At 34.3% G+C, this 12,870-nt stretch overlaps 1 protein-coding gene across 4 annotated transcripts in view; it reads right to left on the bottom strand.

The window, feature by feature from the left end:
* GART (phosphoribosylglycinamide formyltransferase, phosphoribosylglycinamide synthetase, phosphoribosylaminoimidazole synthetase) overlaps positions 1-12,870 on the bottom strand; it is a 44,266-nt gene that overhangs the window by 25,744 nt on the left and 5,652 nt on the right. For all 4 annotated transcript variants that reach the window (XM_072616856.1, XM_072616859.1, XM_072616857.1 and 1 more), the window contains exons 3-12: positions 12,211-12,306; positions 11,171-11,345; positions 9,695-9,806; positions 8,946-9,014; positions 6,852-6,977; positions 4,947-5,034; positions 4,700-4,785; positions 4,332-4,500; positions 3,067-3,298; positions 648-742 (exon numbers count right to left, since the gene is read on the bottom strand). In XM_072616856.1, the coding sequence (XP_072472957.1) occupies positions 648-742; positions 3,067-3,298; positions 4,332-4,500; positions 4,700-4,785; positions 4,947-5,034; positions 6,852-6,977; positions 8,946-9,014; positions 9,695-9,806; positions 11,171-11,345; positions 12,211-12,306 (1,248 nt within the window). The remainder of the gene's footprint in view (positions 1-647; positions 743-3,066; positions 3,299-4,331; positions 4,501-4,699; positions 4,786-4,946; positions 5,035-6,851; positions 6,978-8,945; positions 9,015-9,694; positions 9,807-11,170; positions 11,346-12,210; positions 12,307-12,870) is intronic.

Genomic DNA, 12,870 nt, shown 5'->3' with positions numbered 1-12,870 from the left:
AGGTAGGATGTAGTATGTAATATAGGTTATAATAGGGTGAATAGCTGACCTGATTTTTTTTTTTAACTTTCCAAGAGTAAAAAGGCCTGTTTGTATTGGAAAAGTACCTGCATTTTATACTGCCTTGATTTCTTCTGGTAGCATTAATCAGAAATATGTTTTAAATCAGAAATATTTTGTTTTTAAGTATAAAATTAAGGGCAACTGATCAATACAGAACTGTTGTCAGACAAATTGTGGCATATATATAGTGTAATATTATTGTGCCATAAAAAAATGAAATATTTAGATAAAGATAGGAAGACCTATATGAGTTATATTTCATATAAATGGAAAAACACCACCCACAACAATGAGCTGATTGTTAATTTTAAGTGTCAACCTAAAACAGGAAAAGAGCTGAGGAAGCTCTCTCCCTTTCAGAAGATGTGGTGGATTGCTGATATGGAATACTGCACACATTGTCAAATGAGATCATGGTGTCAGGTGGTTTTGCTTAACTGTTTTGTTATGCTACAGAAGTTTATTTTGTGGGGGCGATATAAACCCAGGTTTTATTTGCCACAAAAAACCCAGAGTAATCAATAAAATACATTTAAATGAGTAAATACGTCATTAAAGATTTACAGAGAAAGGATTTGGCTTACCAGGTCTGGAAGTGGCTTTAGCTAAAGGCTTAATTTTCTTAACCAGTTCATTGCCAGCTGCAATATCCACCCCACTTTCCTTGTAAGTCAGGCCTCTAAAACATTAAAATGTTAAGCTATAATTTATCAGTGAGGGCTAATTACTTTACCATAACATATTAACAAGGCATGGTCCATGCATAAATGTATGATCAATTAATCAATCAATCAAAAAATGATTAAATGTCTACGTGCAAGGTACTAAGGTTAAAAGTACAAAGAGCAAAACAAACAAACAGAAACAAAACAACCTAACCGTAAGGATACTTACTATAGCTTGTGGGCCAGTTACAGTATAGACTAATTAAATACAAAGAAAATTCCCAAATACAATTTCAGTTTGCTCAGTACTAGCCTATAGCATATCTAAAAATCTTATCAGAACTATTTTTGACTTGAAGGCAAAATGACCAACTCACATTTTGCCTCTTCAGCTTTTTTTTATTCAAATACCAATAAAGGTCATGAACATCCATAAAATTAGAAAATGAGGCCTTTAACAATTAAGTTGGTTAAGTACTTGCTGTAATAGCATAAAATCAGTTTTCAGTTTCATCATGAAGATATGACAGAAAGAACCATAAAAAATTTGTGAAAAAGCGAAGCAATATTTGCTGATATCATTCTCTTTTAAACATGCTGCTCTAATGACAGAGGTAGCCTGATGCAGTGGATAAAGTACTAAACTGAAGAGTCAGTAGCCCTGGGATCAAATCCAGTCTCAGGTACTTCCTTGCCAAATAGGTTCATAGCTTTAGAAATACAAGGGACTTGGGGAAAACGCTCAGTCCCACCTCCTCACTTGACAGATGAGGAAACTGAAGCTGGGAGAAATTAAGTGACATGTTCAGAGTCACAAAGCTCGAAGTGTCTAAGGAAAAATTTGAATTCGAGTTTTTCCAACTCTAGTACCAGCATTCTAATGCCTAACCCCTAGCTTAGTGGTGGAGAAACTACAGCCCTGAGGTGATGTGTGACCCGTTAAGTTCTCAAATGCAGTCCTTTGACTGAATCTAAACCTTACAGAATACCCTTAGTAAGACGATGTGTTCTGTAAAACTTAGTGTTTTGCAATATTCTGTAAAACATGTCTCAGAGTTTTATTTTCCCTTGTATAAAATGGGAATATTATCTCTTGCTTTACCTATCTTACAGGGTTGTTGTGAATAAACCACTCTATATTAGAGTTACTCTATATATTAGGGTGTTATAAAAATAATACTAGATACAGCACTTGACTTTTGCTATTAGTGGATGGGATTCTCCATGGTTTTCATTAGAAATAACAACTCCAGGAGGACAAATGTTAGATAGTAAATGCCATCATCTTCATGTTTTAAAAAGAGAAAAAAAGGCTTGACTTCTGAGGTGGCAATGATATGTCTACTCAGATTCTCCAGAAACAGTATACCAAAGTAGAAGCAGAGTTCGTATGCAGATTAACTTGAATTATCAAAGGGACAAAATTTCTCATTAGAGATAGGTATAACTGGAAAAAAAAAATGGAATTCTCAATGCTCTCAAACAAACTTTACAATTAAAGAGCCCATGATGAAGTTAAGAATGTAGTTCTTTGATTAAGCTAAATTGAACAAAGCAACAATAATGGAAACACCTTCAATACTGGTTAGGGCAATGGGCAAACAAGGAGAAAAATCCTTTCCTGGAGGTTGTTATAGAAAGTATAATATAGATTTTGGCAACCAGATAAAAACTGTATTAAAACCTGGGAAAAACTGCCACTTCAAAATAATGTCTTCTCAAATGTTTCTGCATTTTAAATACAGCATGTATCTGATATATTTTCATATTTAATAAATGAGGTGATATGTTATATATATAATTAAAAAAATGAGGATACATACCAATATTTTTAAAAACTTAAGTTTATTCTTTCATAGGATAATTGCACAAAACAGTGATTGACTCAAAAGAAATTTTCATTAACTTGCAGATATGATGGACACATAATGAACTGGTAACATTTAAATACAATTAATGATTATGTTCCTCAAAACAAATGCACAAAACCAAAACCGCATATATATTTTAAAAAGCATAAAAATTAACGGTGTAAAAATGATGTTAGCATTATGTTTTGATTCTTAAATGGTACCAAGAAGTTTTTCTACTTAATTTGAGACCTGCTGTGCACAAGTTTGGTTCAAAGCAGTTCACAATGGTTTTTACTCCATAGCAGTAAATAAAAATCTTAAATTGGGATCTAGGTTAGCCTAGTTCAGGGAAACAACACACCAATCCTGCACTTCGGACAAGATAAAATGCTCATCGCTTGGTACCTTATATAAAATTTTAGCAATAATTGATGGAGGTTAGGCCTGAGCTAATAATGACTACCATTTCTCTAAAAATATTTTACCTGGACCGTTTTAGGAAAGAGATGGCTCGATAGCCAATGTCTTTTCTATAAACTGCTCCTTCAAATTTTATAAGAGTTATTCCTTTATTGGCTTCTTCAAGAGCTGACATCAGATCTTTCTGGATGGCTGTTACCGTTAGAACTCTACCACCATTAGTTACTACTTTATCCTCTTTCAGGGATGTGCCTGCTTGGAAAACCTCCAGGCCTAAAGCTTTCGCCTCAAGAATTCCTAGAAGAGATGACATTTAAACAAATCACTTAACAGAAAAACATAAATTAAATAAACAATAAATCTAGCTTAAAGAGTTGGATTCAGTTAATGGGATATTTTAATCTCTTCATAGTCTGGGTCTAACTTGCTTGTCTAGGCTTATCACTTCTCTCCACATTATACAGTAAAGTCAAACTGGCTTTCTTACTATTTCTCTCACAGTTTTGTTTCCCATGCCTAGAATACACTGTCCCTTCTAGTTCCACTTCATACACTCCCTCTCTTCAAGTCACAACTATATGTCTATGTCAAACTTATCTTGATTCTTCTAAATGCTGGTGTCCTTCTTCCTAAACCTCTTTTTGACTAGTTGGCAGTGATTCTGTACGTGATTATAGAAGAACTTGTCTCCCCAGGTGGAACATAAGCTCCTTGTGAGTTGAAATTGCTTCATTTTCTGTATTTGTATTTGCAGAGCTTGGTACATACATAGGCAAGCCCTTTTAGCTAGAGTATTTATTCTGCATAGCCTACAAATATGTTGTCATAATGTGGGCTATTTAATTTTTGTCATCCTATCCCTAATTTCCAGAACAGTGCCTGGTATGTCATTGTTTAATAAATGCTGAGTAAGTGGGTGGGTGCCCCCACAACAAGGGAGCAGTTTCTGAGCAGACAGAACAAAATTTTTGCACCAGGACAGAAGGGGGCTAGATGTGAATAATTCACTCAAATATATTTTAGTACCCCATGACTAAGCTGTTTTATGAGGAATAGATAAGTTTCTTAAATAAAATTTACAAAGTCTCAGTCTCTGTTATTTTGTGAGCTTGACTCTATTTTGGAGGTGGAAGTGGAAGATCACACTGAAACACAGACCCAAGGAGAACCTGTATCACTATGTCTTTTATACACATTACAATTAAAATTATAAAAATACTTGTGAACTCCCTGCAATCTCAGGAGCATCTAAGTCTAGGAAAGAAGCAACAAGACAACTGTGTTTGCCACCTGTTATGGACAGGTGGCACAAAACAGCAGCCTGAGTTACCTGTTATCTCCATGCCTTTGGTGTAATCTGCAGGATAACCTTTACTTGCCATGACAACAGTTACAGCAGCACTATCTTCAAGCCAGACCGGCTGCGAATTAGAAAGCTGACCATCTAAAACTGATTGAATTACTTCATAAAAATCACTTTTAAGAAGCGGAAGAATTACCTACAAAAATATACCACACAGAGTAGTTAAAAGATAAATTTTAATACCTTCCAGTTATCATATTCATTGAAATGCTAGGAATGATATATTTAAATCTTGAAAAAGTATCACAGTAAAAATGATGACAAGTCTGAAATGAAAACATTGTTTATACATTCATATTTCACTTATATTTGATATTCGATGTATTATTACTTACCTGGCATTCTGGATCTCCAAATCTGCAATTAAACTCCAGAACTTTAGGGCCATCCTTGGTAAGCATTATACCAGCATACAATATTCCTTTGATAAAGAGCAGACATATATAGTGAAAACAATAAAGCTACATAGTTTTAAACTTTTTAATAATGACCTCTAATATTTGTTATGAACAATGTAATTTTAGTCATTTCTTGTTAATTTCAGTTTCCCTCAAAATGATACTGATAAATCAATGTTCCTACCTACATACGGAACACCTTCTTGCTGCATGCCATCTACTGCTTTCTGAAGAATGGTATTTTTAATTTTTAATAAAAGATCTTTAGGAACCTAGGAAAAACCCAGAAATAATTATTTTTAAGGTAATTCTGTTACCTTTTTCTTCTACTAATATCATATAGGATTATAAATAAACACTTAGAAAAATTCAGCATGTCATTTTACAAATACAAAATGATCTATGATTACTAAGGTACCACAATCAGTGATAGGACATATTCTTAGCTAATCCAGAAGCACCAGCGAACAAATTCTACAGTGATTTTATCATTCACTAATTCCTGCATCCAATTACTATTAATCTGCATTCTAAGAGCTTATCCAGAAAAATAAACCCTTAGAAAACTTAAATTAGCAGAGACATTTTTTTGAGGCAGCTAGGTGGCACAGTAGGCAGAACACTGGACCTTGGATCAGGAAGACCTGAATTCAAATGCAGCCAAAATTCAAATCATGACATTAAGCAAGTCATTAAATTTCTGTTGGTTTCATTTTCCTCCTCTCTCAGTGGGAATAACAAAAGCACCTCCCCCTCCTAGAGTTATTGTGGGGATTACAAGAAATCATATTTTAAAGTGCTTTGCAAACCCTCCTGTGCTACAGCTATATAAATGCTGGTTACTATTTTTGTTTTTATTATCTTTATAATAATTATTATAATCACAATCACAAAGAATTCCTAAACTAAATTATTGTTAGTTAAGAGTACAAACTTTTAATGAATTTTGGAAAACAAGTTAATTTTCAGAAAAGAGACTGTGTGGCACAGTGGACAGAAAGCTGATGTGAGAGTCAGAAAGACCTGGGTTTAATTTCATCTCTGACACCTATTGGCTGTATCAACCTGGGCAAGTAATTTAACCTCTAAGTATACCAGGCAACTGTTACAGAGGAAGGTCCCAATCTTTGTTGGTAGAAAAAAATTCTCTCACTGGTGAGCTCTCTATACTAATGAAATCATAGGTCCAGACCAAAAAAAAAAAAAAAAAAACCCCACAACTTAACAGAAATATGGAACATATTTTTAAAAGAATAATATTATTCTGCACTATCAATTCAGGTATTGCCATGTTCAGGAGTTTGTAAAGTGTTATTAATATTTATTCTTACTTTATTTCAAACGAATGGCATTTTCCCATTATTTAATTATCTCAAAAACTGTGATTCAACTGCCCATTACAAACTCAAAACTGTAGGCTGTTTGCTGATCTACATATAGTCCTACTAAAGTATTTAATAAATAAATCTAGATATTACTATCTCCACAAAGGATGTACCTGGGAAGATATGTTCACACTACAGCTCAGCTTAGTTTTTTTAGAAGATAAAAAGCTAGGGCGTCAATGCTTCCTTACAAAAGACAAAAAGGGAGGCATGATATAAGGCAATAGTTGGAAGAAATGCAAATCAGAAAATAAAGCTTGCTATATAGTCTAATTATTTAAGTACATCTTTTTATCAACTCATATGAATTAGAAATTCTAGAGGCAACAATGTACTGGACAGAGTGCTAAACTTTGGTACTCTGAGTGTAATGAGTTGTGGGCAGGTCACAACCTCTATGGGCCTCAAGGAGGTCCTAGGACAGACAACTCCAATATACATTGATGGAAGGAACTTCCACACACCAGGAGAGATCCAAATTGAAGAAGTCACAGATCCTTTATGCAGGAATTCACAATTTCCAGGAAGCAACTAAAGCTCTGCTGCTCTGAGAATATGAGAGACTACATGACTTGGAATGAGATATCTATTTACTAGCTTCATGAACATATTCAAATTATTTAATCTGAGCCTATTCCATCATCAACAAAATAGATATAATAACACTTGCCTTATTTATTAGAAAGGACTGCTGTTTTACTTACCTGAGGTGTTGGACAATAAGCTCCCATTCCTCCTGTATTGGGGCCATGGTCTCCATCCAGCAATCGCTTATGGTCCTGTGCTGGTGGCATTGGAGCCACAGTCTTACCGTCAGTAAAACATAAACACTATAAGAAAAACACCATTTTTTCCAGTTTTTATTATAATGCTATTAAATTAATGTCTATTTTTTATTACCAGTAAGTTATTTAATATTATTTGTTTTACGTTCTATGACATTATGATGTCTAAGAAGAAAGATGGACACCTCTTTCAGGTTCAAAAATCAGGTCCACACAGTCATACATAAAGAATTACAAAATTTTAGGATGTTATATTTTTCCTACATTTTACTAGTTATTTCTGATTACTTGTAAATAGTCTTATTTATCCTTATTTATTTTCTTCATATTGAAGCACTCTGTAGGGAATTCCTTACCTCAAAACTCATCACAGAAGAAAATTATCTTCAAATACCTGCATTACTTCGGAAAAGAGGAGATAATTTTTAAAGCTATGACAGTCTTTCACTTGGTGCAGTCCTGGAATGGCTGAAGAGCAGCCAGTCTCTTTCGAGCTGTAGAACATTTAATTTTTTTTATACTTACTTTAAGAATTATGATGTCTACGTCTTTCTCTTTTGGGACTACTGACTTATTTCTTTAAGATGAAACTTAACTGATCTAGGTATAAAAAGATCGATACTATGAACAAATTAGGGGAGCAAGGGATAGTGTGTTTGTCAGATTTATGGAGAATGGAGAAATTTACGACCAAACAAGAGACAGAGAACATTATGAAGTGCAAAATGGGTAATTTTGATTACATTAAATTGAAAAGTTATTGCACAAACAAACCCAATGCAACCATGATTAGGAGAGAAGCAGAAAACTGGGAAGGAATTTTTACAACTAGCGTCTGTGATAAAGAACTCATTTCTAAAAGAGAGAACTGAGTCAAATGTATAAGAATACAAGTCATTCCCCAATTGATAAATGGTCAAAAGATCTGAACAAGGAGTTTTCAGAGGAAGAAATTAAAGCCATCTATAATTGTATGAAAAAATGCTCTAAATCACTACTGATTAGAGAGATGCAAATCAGCACAACTCTGAGGTACCACATCACAGCTATCAGACTGGCTAACGTGACAAAAAGAGGAAGATGATAAATGCTGGAGATGTGGGAGAGCTGGAACACTAATTCATTGTTGGTGGAGCTGTGAGCTGATCCAACAATTCTGGAGAGCGGTTTGGAACTATGCCCAAAGGGCTACAAAAATGTGCTTAACCCTTTGACCCAGCAACATCGCTTCTGGGACTCTGTCCCAAAGAGATGATAAAAATGGGAAAGGGTCCCACATGTACAAAAATATTTATAGCAGCTTTCTTTGTGGTGGCCAAGAACTGCAAATCAAGGGGATGCCCATCAACTGGGGAATAGCTGAACAAGTTGTGGTATATGAATGTAATGGAATACTACTGTGCTGTAAGAAATAATGAACAGGAAGACTTCACAGAGTCCTGGAAAGGTTTATATGAAATGATGTTGAGTGAAAGTAGCAGAACCAGGAGAACTTTGTACACAGCAACAACCACAGTATGGGAAGAATTTTTCTGACAGACTTAGTATTTCATTGAAATGCATAGACTTAAAAAATTTCCACTGGACTCGAGGCAAAATACCTTCTACATCCAGAGAAAGAACTATGGAATTGGATTGCAGACAGAAACAGACCATTTTCTTCTGTATTATATTTTGTTTTATGGTTTCTCCCATTCACTTTAATTCTTCTATGCAACATGTATTTAATAGGAACGTACGTGTAGAACCTATATAAGATTGTACACCATCTCAGGGAGGGAGTGAGGAGGGAGGGGGGAATGAGGGGGAGGGAGGGAAAAAAAATCAAAGATATATGAAAGTGATTGTGGAACACTGAAAACAAATAATTTAATTAAAAAAAAATGAAACTTAATAGGTGTTTTTTTCCGAGGTGTGTGTGTGAGAGAAAGAGAAATAAATCAAATAACAGCTCTATTAGTAAAACAAAGAGATGGAATAATAAAAAACCTTATGGGTGGAAAATTTACTTACAGACACCTCTTCCCCTTCAAGAACTTCTTCAATTACAACAGTATCACCAGCTGCTCCAAAAGCTTTTTCCTGTATTGAAATAAAACTGTTAACTTTATAGGTTTACCTTAAAGTTTATGACTTGAGATTTTTTGCCACTAGAGATTCTTTCCTCCCACTATGCTTAAAGAAAGATGTTATATTTTAACTTGAAATATGACATGAGTATTGATATCACTGTTTCTCACAGAATTTATTACTAGTTTACTATTTTATTTGGTGAAGATCCAAATCAATGATGTCATGCTCACAAAGCAAAATGGAACCTCAGCATTGCCTAAGGTGTCTTTAATTATGCATAAAGAAGTTTTACATCATTTAAAATGAATAAGAAGTTGTGGGAAACTCTCAAAAAACAAAATTCTGATTATTGCATATTATCTTAATTGGTAATAAAATGGTAAGGAAGTTATTTACGGTTGATCCAGAAATTCTCGTCTACTTTTTGTACTTAGGCAACAACAGATGAAGCCAATTAACAAGGACATAGCCATGATATAGTTTTCTTTACGTTTACTATTTCTATTACAATGAATGAAGAATAGGAATGTTTTCAACATATAATTATAGAATTTTTGGAGCATTTATTACATAGAATATTATAAGTATTTCTATGACCTATTTCTGCCATTGAGAATATTAATATTTGTATGTGATGTTCAATAGTTCATTCATTCTTAATAGAAAACCCCGAAGTCTCTTCATCTCACCTGCATTATGTCCTGAATTGCTCTGCAGGCCTCTTCTTTACTATTAGCCACAATTACTCCTTTTCCAGCAGCCAGACCACTGGCCTTTATAACCAGAGCAGGAAAGTCTGCACTGCAAATAAATAGAAATTGTCGTGAATACCTGATAAAACTGAATCTGTACAAATTTCTACATTTCTGAAATCAAGAGTGCTACAGAATCAGTTTTCTATATACTGATCCTCAGCAAAACTGACTTTTTAAAGTGGGAACATGAGTATTTCTGAGAATTATAGGGAGATTTATAACAACCAATGCAGAATGAGGTAAGAATAAGCAAAAAGATATCATACATAATAGCTATAACTATATTAAAGGACCAACTAAAATGGAGTTATACTCCAAGTAATGGCAAAATTAACAATGGTAGTGGACAACAAAAAATGAAAACATACCTCCAGGGGACTACTAGCTACAGCAGATGCTTTTGCTTATTTTTCTTTGTTACAACAGGTGAAGTGGTGTTTGGAAGGCAGGAAGTCTTTTTCTAGTAATAATTATGGTGAAAAGACAGAAAGTATAAAAAACTATTTTGAAGGAGAAAAAAATTCTTGCCATGTGATATTTTTGGTTGAATGAGTAAATGTTTACTTTTAATTCCACATGTTTAGGGAGGCTGGGAATGCATGATGATACAGCAAAGAAAACTGAGAAGGAAAGGGCAGACAGGGAGGTCAGTCAATAAACATTTCTTAAGTACCTACTATCTGAAAGGCACTGTGCTAAGGTCTAGAGATTCAAAAAGAGGCAAAAAAAGTAGTCCTTGTCCTCAAAGAACTCATATTCCAATGGAGGAATCTACAATCTAATGGGAGGAAGACCTTGAAGAAAGTCACAGAAGTGAAGGAAGAAGCCAGTACCCAGAAAGAAGTGCTGATTGATGTCCAATGTTAAAGAAAAGTCAAGGAAGAAGAGGAGTGGAAAAAATGCCAAGAAAAAATGTTGAGGGGCTGAGTGACCTTGGAGAGAGTGATTTCATTTCAGCAGTGGAGTCAGAAGTCAGAATGCAAGAGCTGGAGAAGGTGAGTAACTGAGGCAATGAATACAGATGGTATTTCCTAGGAGTTAGTCTGTGAAAGTGAGGGAGATACAGGATGTTAGCTAGAGGCTAGGCCAGAATTAAGTAAGGTTTCTTAAAGGATAGACGGTAGAAAGTGAGGTGTTTCAGATGGCAAGGAAAGGAGCCAATGGATAAGGCATCATTCTTTTTTTGGAGGTGGAGGTTGGTAGAAAATCAGCCTACTCCAATATACAAAAACATACATACGTATGTGCTTACATGAGAGTGAGTATATGTATTTACGCATATATGCATATATGAGGATAAGGACGGTCTTTTACCTTTATTACAGTGAAATCAACACAGTATCATGAGCATGCATGAGTTTAGCAAAAATTAAACACAGATACAAGGCATTATATTCATAGACATTATACCCCATAACAAAGCTGCAGGCTTCTTCAGGGTTAGTGAAAGCTTTCCACCTTGCAGTTGGGATTCCATGTCGGTCCATAAACTCCTTGGCAAATTTTTTGCTAGCCTCTAACTGAGCTGCCTTTGCTGTGGGACCAAAACATTTCACTCCTGCAGATGTTAGATTCCCAACAATTCCTATAAATAAAAATGTTTTTGAGTATATTTTGCCTTATTATATTAATTCTACAAGACAATATTAATGTGGAAAATATTACAGTTTATTTCTGCCATGCCCACTGATGCACCCAATTCTTATTAATACTGTGTTCCATCAATAGAGACTAGATTGCCAGAACACAGGATGTTGTCATGATGAGGCTGGTTTTGAGTGATTCTACGTAAAGCCTGCTCTGATTTTAGCTATATCCAACTCAACTAGACTATCACACAACAGATCCAAATCTTACATTGGAAGTAAATAGTAAAACATGTTCTGGACTTATTTCAAGTGTCAGCTGAAAAGAGATTGGATTAGGCTGGAAATGACTAGGGACATACAAAATGTGAATTGCTATTTATTTCATTCTTACTGATGTCAAACAGAAATTGTGAGTGATATTTCTTAAGTACAGCAAAATCAATTTTTTTTATTTGCATTCAATCTGTATAAACAAATGGGATGCTAATATTGGTAAAACTTGCTTTCACACCAAGTTTTTTTTTTTTTTTGGTATTCCAAAGGCCAACTAAACAGTCTGCATATTGAAAAATGACAGAAACTAACACTATTGAGCACTTTTTGTTGTTTCAATTTAAATCTTTAAAAACAAAACAAAACACTCCTAGGTAGTTACCAGTTGAAGTCCAGAAAATCAATTCAGGACCTGAGGTTAAATTTTAAAAATCTATTCAATAGCACATTTTAAAGAAATTCTTTTGTATAAATAAAGGTCTGTTAGTTTATCTCTGACGTGGAATTTAACCCGGAAATTCTATGATTAAATGCTCTCTTCCATAAAGCCAATCTTACAGAAGCAAACTGGAATTTTTCCAACTTTACCAGCAGCAAGAGGAGCCTCTGGTCCCACAACTACAAGTTCAATTTTCTGATCTTTGCAGAACTGAGTGAGGGCGGTATGATCATTGACTGATACAGCTGTAAAGATAAAACAACAACAAATTTCACATCTAATTGTAAGGCTGTCTATCATCTACTTAGGTATAATTGCCAACTTCTAATTTTTTGGGGGATAGGTACTATGTAACTGAGTTTAATTGAGAAATTTTTTAATGAATCATGCCAGAGAACTAGTTCATTTTCAGTTGCTATGTGTACGTCCTAATAATCTGACCAAAGCTCTGTAAATTCCTTTATGAACTACTATATAATGAGGTTAGTTTCTCTTTCACAAATATAAGAATTTTAGTGTTTGTACTGTAAACAGTATTTCATAGCCAAGTCCAAATACTACCATTGTTAAATTTTAACAATCTCTTAAATGTTGGAAAAATAGTCATAGTAGAAAGATATAATAGCCAGTTTCTAGGATACTGTTTTTTGAAGCTGCTGAGCATTGCATTTATGTACAATATCCCTGTGCACAAATATATTATTTTCAAATATATATTTGCTTTAAAAATGTTTTTTGCAAACAGAACTTCCATTAACCAACATGTATCCTTTACGTATATCAACAGGATTCTATTTTAAATACCTTTG

This window comes from Notamacropus eugenii, chromosome 5 (assembly GCF_028372415.1).
Source record: "Notamacropus eugenii isolate mMacEug1 chromosome 5, mMacEug1.pri_v2, whole genome shotgun sequence".
Taxonomy (NCBI): Eukaryota; Metazoa; Chordata; class Mammalia; order Diprotodontia; family Macropodidae; genus Notamacropus; species Notamacropus eugenii.
Note: the sequence above shows the minus strand (reverse complement) of the source record. Positions and strands in the feature narration are given on the sequence as shown.